We start from the raw sequence: 19,967 nt of genomic DNA on the forward strand, positions 1-19,967 counted from the left end.
CTTCAATGCACTGTGGATGATATTAATTAAAAGTTGTGGTCCCAGATCAGGTTTGATGTTTGGCACAGAAACGTAGATGGGAGCAGAGCAGGCGGAGTGGAGCTCCGGAGAGAGTTTAGGATCCGTTGCACTGAATATTAGATATTAATATCCCTCTGACAACATCCTGCCTCCTAGCAACTAGAGCATTCAGTAACAGCAACTGCATAACACACACACACACACACACACACACACACACACACACGCACACGCACGCAAACACGCAGAGGAAAAGTCACACATCTATTAAATTGTTTCATTCATGAGCCTGTTAGTGCTGAATCTTTTCAATCCGATGTTTTAATCTGTACATTTTTTACTCACCTGCTCCGTGTTTTGAATACAGCATATGACAAATGTAGGACAAAGTATCCAAGCGATGGTATCGCCGTAGAAACAGCATCATAGGTGTCTCTCAGAGCATCTATGAAGCAACGTTGTCCAGAATGTCAACAGCTTTATCTGCCCACGTTTGGTGAAATCCATGGCTGAGACTTGTGATGCCTCCTCAGTAGGATGGAGGTGTAGGGGAGGTTGTTCACAGATGACATTTAAAAGAAAAAAGACAGGAGTAATGTGTCTCTCTAAAAGCAGCATTCTGGTTGTTGTTGTGGAGAAGCCAGTGAAGAAATATTCACACTGACATCGTTGTGTTATCCAAAGCCACAGGGACAGTGTTTGTGTAAAGTCACACCAATACTGAATTTATCATTTCAGGATTGTAAATGTCCTCAGATCACCCAGAGGGAGGGAGAATGTCACAATCAGTATGCAAGGCGAATACAAACAAACACACACACACACACACACAGTGCTAGTGTGAGAAATGTCATTAACACTCGGTCTCCCTGATGTGTGACCTGAGCGTCAAACTGCAAATCAAATGGCTTTTAGATTGAAACGGCCGTCCTTCTGTACGGAAAACATCGATGCTGCGGTCAAAACTAATGCTGGAACAGGATTTGTGGGATTTGATGGAGGAGCCGCTGTCTGGGTCGGCTGAAATCTGTAATCAACTTTCACTGGATAGACTCAGACTCTTTTCCTGTTCAAAGTCAAGAGCAGGATGCAAACAAATGGGAAACCGTACAGTGAGAGAATGAGGTTGGATGTATTTGTTTATAAAAGGTGAAAAGAAGCGCATCACTATCACATTTTATACTGTAAAGATACTTCAATCAATTATATCTGAGTATATAAATATACAGTACATACAGTTTATGGTAAAGGCTTGACAGAATGAGAAAGACAATCTGAGCATCTAGTTCAGAATAAACACAACGTTACATTCTATTCAGAGTTACAGCTTCACTCTGCTCTGACCTCATATCTGTGGTCACATATACACACAGTGTACACTTACATTTACACGAGACACTAACCTTATACATCTAAACTTTCCCACACGAATGTATCCTCCTGTATTTCTGTCACTCCCCGGTTCCAGGTCTCATCCCCTCTCCCCTCTCCCCCGCTCCCCTCGTCTCTCTTCTCTATTTTTCTCCCCCATATTATTTTCTGCTGCAGCCTCACGAGGGAATCACGCTCGGCCCCATCGCAGCACTCCAGCGCCTCTAATTGCGCTGCCAGCTGGAGGAAACAGAAAAATACGTCATATAAAATGGCAGGGCATTGGATTAGCCGGCTATTTCTGTATCTTGTTGACCAGAGAAAGGTGTATTGTATATACCAGCTCATTTCCAGCAGAGCAGAGCAAAGAGAGACGCGAGACAGGAACAATAACAAACTCAAAATCCAGTGTTGTTGTAGATTTGTAGGTTTTAATGCAATGAGAAAACTTATTCCCTCTATTTCACACTGCCAAAAGCTTTTTTCAATTTTCAAGCCTTTTTGAAAACAGCAAATTCAAAGTATGCCACTTGTTTGTCACACATTGTGTTGTAGAAAGTCATTTACTCTGAGTGACAGATCAGTCATTCAGAAATCAGGTGTCCCGTGTCCGGTCAGACGACATGTTGACTAATCTGGTGTCTCTCTGTCTTCTTCACAGGCAGCAGCTTAGTCCACAGTGTGTGTCGGACACAGCTGTGATCCTGGTGTGTTTTGCATGAGCCGGGCTGATACGGCGGAGCCTCACGGCTGCGGTCCACTGAGGCATGAGTGTGGGAAGACCCCACCGCCACAGCTCCCAGTCCCGTGAGGAAGGCCTGAGACTCGGCGCCATGCCTGCCGTGGGAATTTTCGGCAATGGCAAGATTCACACCAGACGCAAATACCGCAGCCGCTTCGTCAGCAAGACGGGCCAGTGCAACATCCACTTCTCCAACATGGACGAGAAGTCACAGCGCTACATTTCAGACATTTTCACAACTTGCGTGGACATCCGCTGGAGATACATGTTCCTGCTGTTCAGCCTGGTCTTTGTGATGTCCTGGCTGTTGTTTGGTTTGGGATACTGGGTCCTCGCCCTCCTTCACGGTGACACGGAGCACGCTGAGGGCGATGAGAACTTCATCCCGTGTGTCACACAAGTCAACACCTTCGTAGCTGCGTTCTTGTTCTCTATTGAGACGCAGACGACCATCGGGTACGGTGCCCGCTGCGTGACTGAGGAGTGTCCCACTGCTGTCTTCCTCGTGGTCTTCCAGTCAATCGTGGGATGCATCATCGACGCTTTCATGATCGGTGCTATCATGGCCAAGATGGCGCGGCCCAAGAAGCGCGCAGAGACTCTGCTCTTCACCCACAACGCTGTCATCGCCATGCGTGACGGGAAGCTGTGCCTCATGTTCAGGGTCGCCAATCTGAGGAAGAGTCACATTGTGGAAGCTCACGTTCGGGCACAGCTGGTCAAGCCGCGTTACACGGAGGAAGGCGAGTACATCCCCCTGGATCAGATGGACATGAACGTAGGCTACGACAAAGGCACCGATCGCCTCTTCCTGGTCGCTCCGCTCACCGTCGTGCATGAGATCGACGAAGAAAGTCCACTGTTTGGCATCAGCAAGCAGGACCTGGAGACGTCAGAGTTTGAGATTGTGATCATCCTGGAGGGGCTGGTGGAGGCCACCGCCATGACCACGCAGGCCCGCAGCTCTTACTTGGCCTCGGAGATCCTGTGGGGCCACCGCTTCGAGCCGGTCATCTACGAGGAGAAGAACCAGTACAGGATCGACTACGCCTACTTTCACAAAACGTTCGAAGCGCCGTCCACCCCGCGATGCAGCGCCAAAGACATGGAGGAGAGGAAATTCCTCACATCTGGCGCCAACTCCTTCTGCTACGAGAATGAGTTGGCCTTCATCAGTAAGGATGAGGAAGAGGAGCGAGATGCTGAGAAGGAGGACGACGGAAATGGTTGTTTGGATCAGGCCGCCGCCGCCGCCGCCGCCGCCGCCGCCGCCGCGACACAAGACTCCCCTCGTCGAGAATCTCGGATGTGATGTCCGGGCTGTGATTTTCCGCCGCATCCTTGTTTCGTTTTGTAGTTGTCAAGGGGACGCGAGTGAAGACTGAGGTGCTGAGGAGAGAGGAAGAACAGCAGTAACAGCGTCCCCAAACGAGGACAACAGGACTTCCTCAATGGGAAACGTGTTCCTCCTCTGAGATGGCTCAGGAGCTTCATGAAATGCAAACAGACTCGGTTACATTTCAACTTCAACAAACCACTCAGATTACAAAGTGCATGACCATAGCATAGTTTTGTATCTTCAGTATTTTCAGATGTGATGACGGGACTGACGTTTAGAATGTTGTTTCCAAAAAGCAAATCTGTGGAATATTTCCTCAGACGATGAATAACTTCACATTCACAAATGATACGACCACGGCGTAACCATGGGAGACACGCGTTGAAGCAACGTCAGGCGTCGTTTTACCGCCAAACCGTGAACTGAATTTGAATTTGAATTTGAATACGGTGCCACATATGAACACAGAACACACACACACACACGCACACACACACACACACACACACACACACACACACACTATTTTCCTTTGAATGTAACATACATATTTGCGTTTAAGACGATAAAAGGGTCAAACAAGCTCAGACAAACTTTGGTTTTGCGCCAAAGTTTGACTGGTTTAAAACAAACAAACAGCTCCGTTGATTTAACAATCAAAAGTTCTGATTTCTCAAAAAAAAAAAACACCCAGGATCAGTTTGTGATTTGCACATTTGTGTTCAATATGGTCGATATTACGGTAGGTGATTCCTGCCTCCTTCCTCCCTCCCTTCATTCCTTCCTTCTGTCTTTGCTTGCTTCCTCATTTCCTCCATCTGTCTGTCTTTCCTTCCTTCCTTGCTACATTCTTTCCTAACTCATTTCCACCCCTTACTTCCCATACTTCCTTCCTCCATTCCTCTACTGTCCTCCCTCCCTCCCTCCCTCCCCTCCTCCCTCCTTCCTTGTTAGTAGGACAGATAATAACACTATCAGGTCAGAGTGTGTATACCACTAATCCCAGGTGAGATGAATTAGTTTGTCAAACCTGAACCTCCATGTGGGTTAAACTTTCACACCTGACTGCCATTTCAGCAGATTTCGACACGTTTGTATTTATATCTCGCTGACTTGTGCTCTTTTGCAAATATCAGCTTGCTCTAGAAAACAAATTGTTATTCCACCAAGAGCGTAGGAGGGGGAATAATAATCTGTAGATTTATCAGGAACTCCATTGTAAATAAATCAGAGCTTTCTGGTTGAATAGCGGCTATAAGCTTCAGTGAAATCAGTGTTAATACCATGAGTCGCTTGAACAAAGCAAGATACTGGACTGTGTGATGGACTGATTGACTTTGACCACTTTTGAGCCGTCTTCCTCTTCTGAGTTGCACTTTGTCTCCGTCTCCCGTGTGGGAAACCAAATAAAACATGTGAAAAAGAGAAACGTCTTTGTTTCTTTGTCCTTCCTTGTGGACGAACAGAATGTATTCATGGAGGGAACGGGTTTGATGAACACAGAGGGCTGGGCGCTGATACATAGCTGTGATTGGGTGTGTTGGTATCTGGTTGGGGTCAGAGGTTTCTGCTTTCACCCTTATGCAAGCCATCAGGCATGTCTTTGCGTATGTCCTGAGCAGACTTGGCAGCGCTGCTTGATTTCACTGCCCCATAACCTTGAACAACTGGCAACACACACCAGCGCAAACAACATCATGTTACTGTATCTGTGCAAGCGTGTTCAACGTGCCACTAAATGTGTCTTTGTCATCTGACTTGGGATTCATTTTCACGCATTAAAATGACAAACCGACTGCCCTGTCCAGACTCTCATCCATCAGAAAGAAAGACAGAGAAATACTTAACATTAATATGATAACACATTAAAATAGAAGGATAAGAATAAAACCAAAATAAGAATGAAGATAGAATTAACAAATGTGTAAAATATCAATGAAGAAAATCTTAATCTATTGTTGGATTCATTTCTTTTTAAACTCTGGGATTAGAAAATTGATTTGTTTAAAAGGTGAAGAATCATTTAAAGGAAAATATCATATATAATATCAACATTACAGTATATCTTAATTTCTAGATCATTAGAAAACAAATAAAATTAATATAAATAATTACATAAATAATTAATAATTGTAAACAGTAAAACTAATCAAATGCATACTTTAAAAACACATTGGAAAATAAACATTAAAATGCAATAAAAGAAGAAATTTCAATGTAATATCTCCTTTTTCACGCAGTTAACCGTCTCTATGGTTTTCTGTGCTTCGCTTAGCACTCAGTGGATCTCGACTTCCTCGCTGCGTTCTGTCCTCTGACGTGTTGTGTCATAAAGAGTTGAACGTTTCTCACCCACTCCATGTTGTTGGAGGACGAGGAGCCACTCTTGCAACACACAGAGTGGGCTGCTTGAGGGTTGAAACTGTCTGGAAATGCGATTTAGATCTCATCACATACAAACAAGTGAAGAAAACTAATCTTAACCTTTGTTTTCTTCTTCTTCTCTATCATTCAGGTTGATGCAAACATGAGTTAGGTCATTTGTTAGAGGCAATGTAAAAAACAGCCTTTTTGAGATGTTTTTAGTGATTGAGATCCAAAACTGGGGAATTGTTTACAATTGAACACACGTAACGTCTCTTTAATTAGTTTGCATATGGAGACGCAGAATCCTCCAGCTGAGCACATCACTCACACAGCAGTGGCTCCTGCTGCAGCCCCAGATCCTGCAGACATACAGGATTTGATTACAGCAACAGGCTGATTAGATTACAGGAGACTCACTGACTCAAATACCTGCAGCACACACAGAGCAACTGGAGAACTTCCTGCTGGAATGGAGGCGCAGAAAGGACCGCCAGCTCCTCCGCCGGCTCTCGGAGGCCAGCGGGGGTTAACTGGGTTTATACTGAGCCGAGCTGATTTATGGCAGGAAACTACATAATCAGTCTGAAAAGGTGGAGTGTGTGCAGTGATGGAGAGACGTTCACCTGCTGCAGATGAGGCCTTCATGCTTCCTCTCAGCTGAGGCTCATGATGACGCCATGTAACGCAAACAACATGAGACCCTCAACAGACATAGATAATAGAATAGATGAATTAGTTTGTGACCATTTTCCCAATTTTGTCATTATATTTGAAATATTTCACACACATTACAAAACACATGTATGTCTATGGGTGTACTAATCAAATTGTATTTGATTAGATATAATAAAATGATTCCACAATATTTAAAGGGCTACACACACACAGGCGTTTTATGTTAAGACTGGTCAGCCTTTGTTATTTTAAAGTTGAAGCACTGCTGGGTGCCCCACACTAATCAGGAGAGTCAGAGGGAAGGAGCAGTCTGTGCACACCCACACAGGCCTGAAAGGAGGTCCAATCAGCCAAACTGCGTGTGGGTGGAACATGAATCTGCATTAACATCGAGTACTTGAGCCAAAACCATAAACATAAACCCACAAAGTCTGCAGTGAGGTTGTGAGGAAGCGGTTTAGTGGCAGACGGGCAGCTGCAATTAGATTTGTTTACTGATGATAGTTTCCCCTCCGGACCGTCACACTTAAACACATGTATGTCTCTCTGCTGCCCCCATGTGGTCGACACATGTTATGACATTCAAAAGGAAGACTTCCTGTTTTACCAGGACGCTGTGGGTTTAGATTGTTTTGGTTTATTTGTTTAATGTCCATCATGTGACCAGGCGGCTCATAAACACTGTAAAAAACAAAGATACATTTTCATTATTAAATACATTTTATTACATAAATGACATAGGACAGTCTGGCCTTCAAACATAAAGAAAACATTGAACATCCTGTTGCAGGTATTTTGGTTAGGAGGACGTGCAGCAAACAGCCACGTGTGTGTCCTCCTGCGTTCTTCTGTTTGTTGTTGTAAGCATGATATCTGTCAATCACAATGACCGGGCACAGACACCCCGCCCCCCCTCCCGCCCCCCCGCCCCATTCCCAAAATCCCAACGTTCCGTTCCCTCCTGTCTCCTTCTCAGCCCCAGTTGAGCTTGTCTTCCTCTGTCATGGTTAATATATCTGTGACCAGGCCGGTGCCGATGGTCTTGTTTCCTTCCCTCAGTGTGAACCGCTGGCCTTTCTCCAGCACCATCGGCTGCCGCAGCGTCAGCATGACGGACGTGTCGTCGCCGGGCATCACCATTTCCTACGGAGCGGGAGAGAAAGGCGGCAGCGTGGAATGACGGCATGACGTGTAAACACACCTTGATGGACTTTGAACCTCAATTGTCATGAAATTACACAATAAAACAATGTTTCAAACACACACGCACACACACACTCACCATGCCATCAGGCAGCGTGACAGAGCAGGTCATGTCCCAGGTGAGAGAGAACATGACGGGCATGTAGTTGCTGACAAACGGCTTGTGTCTGCCTCCTTCCTCTTTACTCAGAATGTAAACCTGTAACACACAGACAGGTCGTCACTGACTCCACTCTGGACGGCTGGATTGGTTGATTGATCTTGCTGTTGCTGCTCCCGTACCTGTGCCTTGACCTTCTGGTGGGGCATGATGCACCCTGGTTTGCACATCACCATGCCTCTCCTCACGTCCTCCCTCTTGATCCCTCGGATCAGAGCGCCCAGCGTGTCTCCGGCCTCCGCCCGGTCCAGAGACTTATGGAACATCTCCACACCTGAGGGCACAGGGCTCCATGATTACATCAACATTACATCCTCTCAATGAAACTGCACTGAAGTTGCTGTACCTCCTGAACACCACTAGATGGCAGCGAGGGCTTTGGAAAGCTGTGATTTAAGTGGAGGCTCAGTATCTGTGTAAACTCCTGCTTCACTCACCTGTCACCACTGATTTAAAGCTGCGGTTGTGACCCACAAACTCGCAGTCGTCTCCCTTCTTGATGGTTCCCCTGTCCAGGGTGCCCGACACCACTGTGCCCCTGCCTGAAGAGACACAAGAGACACTGGAGGTCCAACATCTGTAACATCTAATGGAGGACAGTACTGAGTCTAACTGTCCTCTCCTGTCCTACCTGGGATTGAAAACACTCCTTCTATGGGCAGCAGGAAGGGTTTCTCCAGTTCTCGTTTGGGCAGAGGAACGTAAGAGTCCATGATCTCCAGCAGCTTCATCACGGCGTTCATACCGAGCTCAGGATTTCTGTTCTGCGGTGGAGCAGGAAATCATTTAGTTTCTCATTTACATACATAATCCAAAACAAATCATTTAGAGTCGAGGTGCAAACGTGGTCAGGCCTCACCTCCAGGGCGCAGAGGGCGGAGCCGATGACCACGGGCGTGTTCTCGCCGTCGTAGCCGTAATCGCAGAGCAGCTCGCGGATCTCCAGCTCCACCAGCTCCAGCATCTCCTTGTCCTCCACGGCGTCGGCCTTGTTGATGAACACCACTATGTGCTCCACGCCGATCTGCCGGGCCAGCAGGAGGTGCTCGCGGGTTTGGGGCATCTGGCCGTCGGTGGCCGCCACCACCAGGATGCAGCCGTCCAACTGAGCCGTGCCCGTGATCATGTTCTACAGGGAGAGGTCAGGGGTCAGGTCGGGCGTCACGTGGGGGAGGCGCGGTTGCCGACGGAGGCTTTACGTACCTTTACGTAGTCGGCGTGTCCGGGGCAGTCTGTGTGACCGTAGTGCCTGTTGGATGTGGTGTATTCAACACGAGAGGCGTTGATGGTGATTCCTCTGGCCTTCTCCTCCGGCGCATTGTCGATGTCCTCATACTTTTTGTAGTTGGCGCCGCCGGCATCAGCCAGGACTGAGGACCGCACCAGGACAGACAGAAATGGTTACATCTCGGGTTTCTACGCTCCATTGTGGCGTCTACTTGGCGTGGCTTCACGTTTGAGCGTAAAGCGATTCTACCTTTGGTGATGGCCGCAGTCAGGGAGGTTTTGCCGTGATCCACGTGGCCGATAGTGCCGACGTTCACGTGAGGTTTCTCTCGGGAGTACGTCTTCTTAGCCTCTGCGGCGAAGGTGCGGCGGCTCAGAGGGACGGCGCACTGCGACGCAAAAACATCACATTCACATCAATCCATCTGTGTGTGTGTGTGTGTGTGTGTGTGTGTGTGTGTGTGTGTGTGTGTGTGTGTGTGTGTGTGGATACTCACCAGTTTGTAGGCGCTGTGCCGGAGGCTCGGTGAAGAGAGCTGAAGGGCTGAAAACCATGAAACAAAAGTGGAAAGAATATTGTTATGAAGTGAACATTTAGTTTGTTTTGATTTTAAAAAGTGCTTAAGGTCGATTCAGCGCCAGAGTATTTCATTTCTCATCTATAAACTCAAACCTACAGCATCATCAGTACGCAAACTCACTATACAGCCAATAAATACAAATGTGCTTTTACGCATTTGGGACTTTTGTCATTATTTTTTAATTTCTTTGAACAAACACTGAAACGAGTGATCAGAAATATGACGTCAGATTAACTGAACGTCAATAATCATCGTCAGTATCATGGTTATTTTATAAACCGGTTACATTGACCTTATAATTTGTCAATCAGACACTACAGCAGCGTTTAAAAATAAGAGTTATGTTATTTATTTGTTGTTTATTGTGTGAATGAGCTTTTCTCGATCATGTGTTGCGGCTGTTGCAGACATTTAAGCGGCTAATGTGACAGAAGTGAAGCTAACGGAGATCCTCAGTGACTCCAGGATTTTTATAATATTCTCCACTTGGTCAGCATTCAGTTAGCGTTGAAGAAGCTAAAACATTTCTAAATACGTTAGGGTATTTATGACTTAATTCCTGTGTGGTAGCTCTCGGTGTGTGATTTGTATGCTAGCTGTCGTTAGCACCGGTAACGTGACCTTGCTGTGCAGTATGAAGACACAGCATCATCTACTTCCTCTCGTTCTGTCACACTTCTACCCACAGAGAAAGATGGATCTCTGTGTGTATTATGTGTTAGCACAATAAGCCGGAGCGCTGCCAGATCAGACTGTTTGTAAAGTTTGAAAGATTCCGATAAGAGTCAAAATCGCAACTTTACCAGAGAAACATGCACGCAGTCCCACGAGCGCCGCCATCTTGGACGATTACACAAAGATGATCAGTGAGCAAGAGAGTTACCTTTCCAGCCGGGGAATATAAATACTTAATTTAGACAGAAAATGTTTTAAAAGCATATTTATTCAGTAAAGTAAAGTAAACATACAACGTAATATTAATGTCTTGTAAATATAATGTACATAAATCAATCAATCGATTCAAGTTCAACGATGTTGAGACTTCCTTCTGCTCGTAAAACAAATTTTCCGAACGTCTGAAGTTGTCTTTTCATTTATATTTTCCTAAATGTTGTTTTTATGCATATTTACGGTGTACCTATCTCCGAATCAGTCATATTTCAAATACATTTCACATAAAATATATTGAAAACGGAAACGCGGAACAGTGTACGAACATCATCTCTATCTCCGTGCTCTTTGGACAATTAGTATGACGTCATTAAAAACTTGATAGCGCATTCGTGTTTGGGTACGTCACTCATTTACCGTAACGGTATCAATATAGTGGCGCGTGCTTTTGTGCATCTTTTGTGAACGTGAATATTGTACCACGTTTGATCATTTATATAGCAATAATGACGCACACAGCGGTTTGAAACACTGGGTGTTTAAATTGCACTAAATTGGGGGGAAACGACTGAGGTTAAACAACTATCTGCCTGTTTTGTTTGTTATTTACGGTAAAGCATGGCAGCCTCCTGTTCCTCATGAGCTCAGTTAGCTAGAATGTTCCAGTGCCTTCATGTTTTAGAGTTTATAAGGATTTAAAAGAAACCGTGAGTGGATCATTCCGGCACGTTTCAAACGGATTGGAGTGACAGTCAAAGGATTATTAAGGATTTTACCAACGACACATAACAAAGGTGCGGACACACACACACACTCACAGATAGAGCTTTAGCCTCTTTTTATCAAACATGAGTTATGAAGGACCTCGATGTTGCTATAATTACTGTAATCTGACACTGACTTCAGTGGGAAATGTGAAATATAAGCTACCGGCTGTGTACAAAGTTAATATTCTTAAATCCTGTTAACGACCGGCACCGGACTTGTTATATGAAGATGTTACAAATGTTACTTTTTCTTTTCAGTTCGTGATCATTATGGCAGAAGACAGACAGGGCAGAAGATATCCTCAGAACCTTCAGGGAGTCCTACAGCTGGCAGTAGAAGCTGGTTCTGCTTCAGAAGGACCTGCGCCGATAGAACCCATGTCAGAAGAGGTAGGTGATGGGTGATGATCCCTGTCTTAGGGTTCGATCCAGGGGTGTGTGTGTGTGTGGTGGATGTCATCCTAAACTGTCTCCTGCTCTTTGCTCGTCTGTAGAGGAAAGTGTGGCTGAGAGAAGCTCTTGCAGACGTTTGCAGAGGACAGACAGACGAGGTGGAGCAGATGAAGCAGTGTCTGACCGCCCTGGGTAAAGAAGAAGTGACTGAACGGGAGCGAGAAGGAGAGGAGGAGATGGATGAAGAGGAGGAGAACGAGCAGGAATCAGCCTTTGAGATGCTGTCCGAGTTGTGTGAGAACCTGGACAACGCTAGAGGTTTGTCAAGCAACTGTGCGGGTCCAGATCAGAGGTTTGGGGCTCAAAGCTGCCTCGTGGGCTCTGTTCTGACCGTGTCCCGCCTTTCTCCTCTTCACAGACCTGATGGTTCTGGGCGGGCTGGATTTGTGCGTCTCCCAGTATCTGCGTCACAGCCAAAGCGGGTTGAGGTGGCGTGCGGCCCAGCTCATCGCCTCCTGCGCCCAGAACATGCCGCAGGTGCAGGTCCACCTGCTCAGCATCGGGGCTCTGCCCAAACTCCTGCAGCTGACAGACTCCGACCCCAACTCCACTGTCAGAGTGAAGGCCCTCTACGCCGTCTCATGTGAGTGTGTGTGTGAGAGCTTTGAGCGTAACAGAAATCACGATGTCACAAACACCAACGCCTCATTGTACGACTGCAGGTCTGGTGCGGGAGCAGGAGGCGGGACTGGAGGCCTTCCTCTCTCACGACGGCTTCTCGGTGCTGATGAGAGGCATGCAGTCGGAAAGCGAGAAGCTCCGGACGAAGTCGGCCTTTCTCCTGCTCAACCTGCTGACGGCTCATGCGGAACAGAAAGGTACAGATGTGTGTGTGGGCCTCAAAGTGTTGTCACAGGACACACTGATGAACTAATGAGAGCGGTGGAGGATTTACAGCTGTGACACACACACACACACACACACACACACACACACACACACACACACACACACACACACACACACACACACACACACACACACTGAATGAATGAACGATAAGAAAAGAGAGGATGAAGTTAGTTTGGTGGAGATGTGGTTCGCTGGTATTCAACCTTTGTTTACATTATCAAGCCAAGAGCTCCATTGTGCATCAAGTGTACAGTTTGAAGGAACACAGAGGTGAAGAAAAGAGAAGAAGAGCACAAGGAAACGTTACTATGAAAAGAAAAATCACAGGAAACTAAAACAAGAAAAGACTGTAGAAGATATTATGTCTATAAACGATTATAATCCAAGAGCTCATTGTGTGTGTGTGTGTGTGTGTGTGTGATAGGATATTAATCCCTCTTATCAGCTTGTTATGTCGGTCAGCCAGTGTAGTTTAGGCTGGTTAATGTGTTTGGAGTCTCGATCTTGTCCATGTTTGCATATTCAGCTGAAACACTCTGTACTTTGCCCTTTAGCTCCATGTGATTGATGGAACGATGCTTTGTCCTCCGCTGTGGTAGCAGAGCGTCTCTTAGTTGAGCCTTCACCCTCATTTCCCCCCCTTCCTCTTCCCTCCAGACACCGTGGTCTCCATGGGGATGGTGCAGCAGCTGGTGTCGGTCCTTCGCACGCCGCACTCGCCTTTCCACGAACACGTACTCGGCGCTCTCTGCTGGTAAGACGCTGCCTCTACCTCGCCCAGCGTCCTTCTCAGCGGCCCGCTCGCAGCTGTAACGTTTAACCGTGCTCTTTGTTGTCCACTGTGTGTGTGTGTGTGTGTGTGTGTGTGTGTGTGTGTAGTCTGGTGGAAGGCTGTCCACAGGGGCTCAGAGACTGCAGGAGTCCCTCGCTGGGTTTGGAGGAGCTCCTTAAACAGCGATCCAGAGATCTCCAAGGAAAGGAGGAGAGTCAGGTACTTTGTTCATGTTGAGCCTGTTAACCAACTCAAACTTGGAAGCCAAAGATGTCAAAGGTTCCTATCTATAAGCTGAGCAAAATGGATCCCCAGAATAGAATCTATCTTGAGCACTTGTGGACATTTCAGTTTGTTCAAGAGTCGATTGACTTCTGTGTTTTGCTAATCTCAGACTTTTCCTTCCGACAGGAGGAGCTGGACTTCTGTGATCGGTTGAGGGCTTCGTGTTTCCGCAAGCAACAGACTGATGAAAGCGGAATGGATCGCTGAACTCTTTATTTATTTATTTACCTCTCTCACTGTGGTAAAGGGCGTTAAAGACACACACATTGTGGATGTTAAGCTGCGTCTTTGTCCACAGTCAGCTGGATTTTTACTGTGTGTGGACGACGCAGATGTCTGACTGCTTGATTTCACTGTTAAACGTAACACCAAGCATCTCCGTTGCAGTTTGTTTTGTGTTGATTGAGCATTTTCTGCACATTCATGACTTCATTGAGTTGTCTCTTAAAATCTGACAAAGAAGTTTCATCATCATTGTTTTCTTTCACAATATTTATTACGTCCAAAGTGTAGTTTAATATACATATGATCACCATTAGACACACACACACACACACACACACACACAAAACCTACTGGAGTCCAATTGAAATAGTAGGACACAAATCACAGAATAGGATTAAGAGGTTCACCTACATTTCACTCTCATTTGTTGATGGTTCTATTTGATGATTGATCTATGCAGTACAAACAGGACAATACATAAGCTGAGGTCGTGTTTCATAAGCTTCTCTCTTACAACATTCCCTGTTGTAAAGCTTTAATACACACTGATGCATCTTCACCAGTCCTTTTTATTCATTTTCAAACATCTTAGACCTACAGGAAGTACTCAAAGGTGTTGTTAGGGGCTCCACAGGGATCCTGGTTAGGACCTCTTCCATTTTCCAAAGTCATCCTTGCTCGCCATTGCATTTACGTCGCCCACGGCAATAAGCAACTGCGCCAAATAGTAAGACACCATGACCATGTGGGTACCGTGTTCCAGTTCCATCACCTTGAACATCTGCACAGCCAACAGCATGTCAGAGATCATGAAGGACAAGCTCCCTAAGAGTGTCGCTGTCTGCCGCGTTCGAAAGGCTAACGTTGCCATTAGGGCGATCAAAGCCACGTAGATCCCCACTGCGGGAGTCATTACAGCTGAGTCAGGTGCTTTCTGCAGGTAGGGAAACAGGTAGATGTAGAAACTAACTCCCAACGCAAACAGGATCAGATACATGAAGCGTCTCCAGGTAGAGGAGGAGTATGTTGTATAGCAAGGCGAGAGGAAGCTGACTGAGTACAGCAGATGAGCCAAAGCAAACGCACCCATTCCTGAAAGAGATGTAAAATACATGATGCAAATAAAACCCGGGATAAATCATGTATGTGTGTGTGTTCCAAAGTGCTTCACGCTTACAAACGAGGCTCTTATTACCGTGGAGGAAGAGCCCGGGCCATATTAGGCAGCAGTCGCCAACGGCAGAGAAGACTAAACCTCCGGCAACGCCCAGGACGCTCTGGCCCCCGTTCCAGCTCAGCACGACCGCAGCCAAGAGGAGCACAGGCGCCGCCTTGACACCTGCGGACATGACGGAGGGGTCTGGGGTCCACAGGCAGAAATACGCTGCTGTGGCTGCAAAGAAGGGAAGGAGAGAGACAAAAAGAGCACAGGACTGATAGAGAAGGAGGTGCAGAGGAAAGGAACGGGAGAAACCAAAGGGATCGAGATTACAAACAAGGTACAGGTACATCACAAGTCAAATGTGAACAAGCAAACAATCTAATGATCATAGACAACTTCCTGTCCACATGTGATGCCATGCAGTTATATTATCAACGATTAAACAATATTTGTGCGTACCATATTTCTCCTCTGCTTCCTGTCGTAGGCGTCTGTCTCAAGGATGTCCATGTTCTCTGCTGTCAGGGCTGGCGTCGTGTCTCAGTTGGATGTATGTGTGAGCCTTCGATGTTTCCTGCCGCAGGTCCCAGTTCCCCTGCACGGCCACGTCTCGTTCTCCTGCGTCTCTGTCGTCTCGGTGGGATTTGCGGCGTGCGTCTCTTAGTCTCTACGTGTTCGTGTTGGACGGCAGTGAACCTTGGACCAATCCTTACTGCAGAGGATATTTCAGATAGTACTCTGATAAAATGTGTGTACTCACAGTTTTGAGTTCTCGTCGGCAGCCAGTTGACCTTTGACCTGAGTGACATCAGCACATGAAGGGCAAAGTTGAATTTGTTAATAGCAAATGCTTGTACTACACTATGAGAATGTGTGTCTCATAGAATATCACATTTTGGCGCTTGTGTTATGTTTTATCTCGTTATTTCATATTGACAGGATGTTGACACCCAAATCATCCTTAAGCTTTTACGCCTTTTAATTACACTGATGGAATTTCAAATCAGTACGCTAAGAAAATAAACCCTCAGACTTGGATTTCTGCCTCCTTATTCTCATTTAATGGTCTATTCTGAAATATTTACTATGATTTAATGTTCAAACACACATGGATCCCCGTCTGCTCTCCCAAATCCTCCTCAGTCATCATTTCTTTGTGTGTGGCGGCTGTGTGTGTTCACTAGATGGCCACACTGCATCAGAAGAACCTCCCCACCTAGTATGAAAACAAGTCATGACCCAACCTTTATTTTCACCTCCTCACAAACGTTTTTGACAATCTTTGCAAATAATGATTTCATTATGGAGTCAAATGGAAAATCATTATCTGAGTTGTTGAATTCTTTCATTACAGAATCTCGAAAAACTGGAGGGACTGACCGGCTGATTCTGAACGCACCAGAACCTGAAATCATCTAAATGGACGCATGGAGGAGGAGGAGGAGCCAAACAGGTAGTGATTACACAAACAGAGGAAGACACAATCATTAACTATGGCCTCTCAAAGTCCAACCTTGCACCGTGCCGGCCCACAATTCCTGCAGTAGCGGGCTGAGTAGTTTTGCTTGGAGTTGGGAGACTCACACAGATCTGAGCTGCATGATTATGGGTGAGTACAGCAATAAATTAGGCCGAGTTGAGTTGATTAGATTAGAAACAAGGTCAAAAGCTAAACAGTGGAACAGGAACATGCACACGGGCACATGTGTGTGTGTGTGTGTGTGTGTGTTTTCCTGGATGTTTACTAGTGTGTTTCTCTGCACAGGACATGGCCGCCTGCCTAAGGATCGGTGTTGTGGGATATGGGCATCTAGGTGCGCTAACCTGACACACACACACACACACACACACACACACGATCATGACAGTATCATAAATTTTGAATAAGTGATCATCTCTCTCTCTCTCTCTCTCTCTCTCTCTCTCTCTCTCTCTCTCTCTCTCTCTCTCTCTCTCTCTCTCTCTCTCTCTCTCTCTGTGTGTGTGTGTGTGTCACAGGGCAGTACCTGGTGGAGAGGATCCTGAATGAAGGACCTGCTCTGGGTCTCACTCTGGCTTTTGTTTGGAACAGAAATTCTGAAAAGCTCAAAGGCTCAGTTCCCGATGACGTCATACTTGTTGATCTGAACTCATTTGCAGACAGGTACAAACACACAACCACGTGCAAAAGAGAATGAGTAGCTTGTATTATTTCTAACTTCTATGTTTCTGGAGTTTACAGCCTGATATGATGAACAACCTGTGTGTGTTTGTGCAGACGATGTGACGTGATAGTTGAGGTTTGCCATCCTCAGATAGTAAAGGACTTTGGGCTGCACTTCCTGTCTCACTCTCACGTCATGGTGAGACTCAATCTCCTCTATTTGCATCAGACTTTGAGGTGGAATGCGACACTGGGAGTGCAGAGTTGTTAAACGTTGTTTCCTCTCAGGTGGGCTCTCCCTCCGCACTCTCCGACCCTGAACTGAACCAGAACCTTCGTCAGGCTGCCCAGCGGCACGGGAAAACTCTCTATGTGCCCAGTGGTGCATTATGGGGAGGCCAGGATATCCAGAGGCTGAATGATGGTGGGGGCTTGAAGGTAACAACGGCTGTAGAGGGGAGACGCTATGCTGACTCATGCTACAAATGGAGTGATGAAGTTCTCAGAAAACATTTGAGCCCAACAATACCACCATTTACCACAAGGGGGACATCTTGCTCAACGGTCAATCATGTCACGTGCTTGAATTTCGATTCTTGGTGTATTTTTCAGGCTTTGTTCATAAGAATGTCCAAGCATCCGTCCTGTTTCCGGTTGACCGGCGACGTCCTCTCTGGATGGACAGAGGGAGAGGGGAGACGTGTTTTATTCAGCGGCTCGGTCGCAGATTTATGTCCTCTCGCTCCCAATAATGTCAACACCATGGCGGCGGCGGCAGTGGCGGCAGGATGTCTGGGCTTCAGTGGTGTTCAGGGAGAGATCGTGTCTGACACAGCGTGAGAATCCATTCATATCTCACTCTCAATTCAGGAGATTTCATGCTTCCTCCCACCTCATAACCTTTGACCTCCAGGTTAAGCGATTACCATGTGGTGGAGGTGGAGGTGACCGGGCCCGATGGCTTCTCCGTGCACACAGTGAGGAGGAACCCCGCCAAACTCGGAGCTGTAACCGGCAGCGCCACATACAACTCATTCTGGAATAGTTTACTAGGTGAGTCCAGGTGCTCGTGTCGGGATTAAATCTGTAATCTTACTTTAAACCAGGGGAGATTCGCTAAGGTTAAGTGAATCAGTGACAAACCCAGATTCTCTTTTGTCATCTCAGTCTGTAAAGGACACGGAGGCCGAGTGTATCTGTGCTGAGGCAGACCGAGACTTAAGAGGATTAGCTTTCATACGAATCAAAATAGTGGACGATGACGAGGAGGAGGATCAGCTCAGCGCCGAAGAGGGAGTGTCCAAAAAGTGTCCAGTGGAAAGGACGGTCACTGGGACAGTCCATAAGACGCCAACTGCTCTGTGCTGAAACCAAGCTCATAACGTTACCGACACTCATTTTGAACAGAAATAGTGCAAATGGGATTATTGTGTTACTTTCAAAGACAACATGTAAGATTTTGTTTGTTTAAAGGCCACTATCTTTCCCCCTGTATGCCAATGGTATGTCCCATCTCTCATTTGGTACGGTCCAGAATAGCCTGTGATGATGTAACTCAGTTTTCCTGTGCTGTCGCTTGTCTTGCAGGTGTTGCTATTAGTTTGGGTGATTGTTTAAGGACAAATACTCCTCTCTTCTTTATTGATGATTCACTGTTTGTATCTTGCACACATTGTGGCATTAGACTGCCCCCTTGTGGTTAATATGAGTACTAATATGTCTCTCTATCTTTGAAGCTCCTTCTTATAGTCCTATTCATTTGTAGTGGGAGTGGCGTCTCTCAGCCAATCCTGCATTTCAGCTTTGTAACAATAACAGAACTTTTTAAGTATCAATTGCTTTCATTGTATGTCATCATGTTGCATACCTCAGTTTATCATTCACTGATCCGCATGCAAATCCTACTACTATAACTAGAGAGCGTATGTGTGTGTGTGTGCTTGTTTGTGTGATGTTGCAGAGGTTTTTCAATTGCGTAGGATGCTTTACACACACACTGTCACACACCGTCTACGCTCAGGTTCATTCAATGTATTTCTGTTGAAAAGAGAAGACGAGTCAGTCAGTTGTCCTTTGCAACACACACATGTACGTTTACATATTTAAACTTTATTTGAAGTACATCTGGTGCAAGATAACGTGTCAGGGTGTGTCACTCAGTTCCCTCACAGACATACAGCAGCTTCTTTTCCCTCCCTTTCTATACTCATTCCCTCTTTAAGCACCGTCTCCATTTTTCCACCTCCAAGCCACCATTTTTCACTAATAAATACTTGCAGAGACCAGCTTGGTAAAACCATCTTCACACACACACGGATAGACAAACAGGAGAGCCAGGCTTGTTTATTGGGACAGACAAAAACACAAAGAACCGAAGACTCCAAACAATAGAACCAAGAGCTTCTTAAAATGTTGAACTCTGAGGCCAATTCAGCCTTATTTTATATGAATTTATTTCTTTTTCAGGCATTTTACAGATGTGTTCACCTGGATAAGTGCAGTTTGTAGAATTCTCTTTACGTTTTCACCAGGAAAATGGCTCATCCAGCTTTGAATGAAGACAAGGACCGTTATCAATCAAGTATAAAAGCCCAGCAAGAGACTCCAAATAAATCCTCATTTCTATATTAAATACTTTATACTCCAGTGTTAGTACTCTACAAAGTCCAGCCACTGGGATTTGTTGTTGTTGTTGTTTTGTCTCCTCGAGCCGTTTCTAGCTGCCAAATCT

The 19,967-nt window shown here is 46.0% G+C and overlaps 6 protein-coding genes across 7 annotated transcripts in view; 3 read left to right on the forward strand and 3 right to left on the reverse strand.

Moving 5' to 3' along the window:
• The first annotated feature begins 2,159 nt into the window (after nt 1–2,159).
• Nucleotides 2,160–3,446, forward strand: kcnj12b (potassium inwardly rectifying channel subfamily J member 12b). The gene has a single exon (XM_076137023.1). It carries the CDS (start codon nt 2,160–2,162, stop codon nt 3,444–3,446), a length of 1,287 nt encoding a protein of 428 aa, XP_075993138.1.
• A 3,770-nt stretch (nt 3,447–7,216) lies between these two features.
• On the reverse strand, nt 7,217–10,572 carry tufm (Tu translation elongation factor, mitochondrial). Its single transcript, XM_076137050.1, has 10 exons — nt 10,490–10,572; nt 9,603–9,649; nt 9,356–9,494; nt 9,082–9,248; nt 8,738–9,007; nt 8,510–8,642; nt 8,316–8,420; nt 8,001–8,152; nt 7,798–7,917; nt 7,217–7,658 (listed from the first exon to the last, which is right to left on the reverse strand). Exons 1-10 carry the CDS (start codon nt 10,524–10,526, stop codon nt 7,488–7,490), a joined length of 1,341 nt encoding a protein of 446 aa, XP_075993165.1. The 5' UTR covers nt 10,527–10,572; the 3' UTR covers nt 7,217–7,487.
• A 626-nt stretch (nt 10,573–11,198) lies between these two features.
• On the forward strand, nt 11,199–14,172 carry hspbp1 (HSPA (heat shock 70kDa) binding protein, cytoplasmic cochaperone 1). The gene is made up of 8 exons (XM_076136995.1): nt 11,199–11,371; nt 11,603–11,734; nt 11,839–12,055; nt 12,156–12,380; nt 12,460–12,615; nt 13,307–13,403; nt 13,529–13,640; nt 13,833–14,172. Exons 2-8 carry the CDS (start codon nt 11,615–11,617, stop codon nt 13,911–13,913), a joined length of 1,008 nt encoding a protein of 335 aa, XP_075993110.1. The 5' UTR covers nt 11,199–11,371; nt 11,603–11,614; the 3' UTR covers nt 13,914–14,172.
• A 3-nt stretch (nt 14,173–14,175) lies between these two features.
• tmem86b (transmembrane protein 86B) lies at nt 14,176–15,891 on the reverse strand. 2 transcript variants are annotated; one of them, XM_076136998.1, is made up of 3 exons: nt 15,553–15,891; nt 15,127–15,364; nt 14,176–15,023 (listed from the first exon to the last, which is right to left on the reverse strand). In XM_076136998.1, exons 1-3 carry the CDS (start codon nt 15,601–15,603, stop codon nt 14,575–14,577), a joined length of 738 nt encoding a protein of 245 aa, XP_075993113.1. In that variant the 5' UTR covers nt 15,604–15,891; the 3' UTR covers nt 14,176–14,574. The 2 variants fall into 2 exon arrangements, with proteins under 2 accessions (XP_075993113.1, XP_075993112.1); XM_076136997.1 differs by lacking the exon at nt 15,553–15,891 and having other exon boundaries at nt 15,127–15,447.
• Nucleotides 15,892–16,593: 702 nt separating this feature from the next.
• aspdh (aspartate dehydrogenase domain containing) lies at nt 16,594–19,071 on the forward strand. Its single transcript, XM_076136996.1, has 8 exons — nt 16,594–16,702; nt 16,859–16,907; nt 17,092–17,236; nt 17,351–17,435; nt 17,525–17,674; nt 17,849–18,072; nt 18,150–18,289; nt 18,404–19,071. The coding sequence occupies exons 2-8, from the start codon at nt 16,862–16,864 to the stop codon at nt 18,439–18,441; spliced, it is 828 nt and encodes a 275-aa protein (XP_075993111.1). The 5' UTR covers nt 16,594–16,702; nt 16,859–16,861; the 3' UTR covers nt 18,442–19,071.
• Nucleotides 19,072–19,485: 414 nt separating this feature from the next.
• Nucleotides 19,486–19,967, reverse strand: part of gys1 (glycogen synthase 1 (muscle)) — a 9,109-nt gene continuing 8,627 nt past the window's right edge. Inside the window, exon 16 of the mRNA XM_076136989.1 lies at nt 19,486–19,967. This exon is cut by the window's right edge and continues 540 nt beyond it. The gene's annotated coding sequence lies outside the window, so the exon portion shown is untranslated.

This window comes from Genypterus blacodes, unplaced genomic scaffold (genome assembly GCF_046128005.1).
Source record: "Genypterus blacodes isolate CSIRO-AG114 ecotype Tasmania unplaced genomic scaffold, CSIRO-AGI_Gbla_v1 ptg000291l_1, whole genome shotgun sequence".
Classification (NCBI taxonomy): domain Eukaryota; kingdom Metazoa; phylum Chordata; class Actinopteri; order Ophidiiformes; family Ophidiidae; genus Genypterus; species Genypterus blacodes.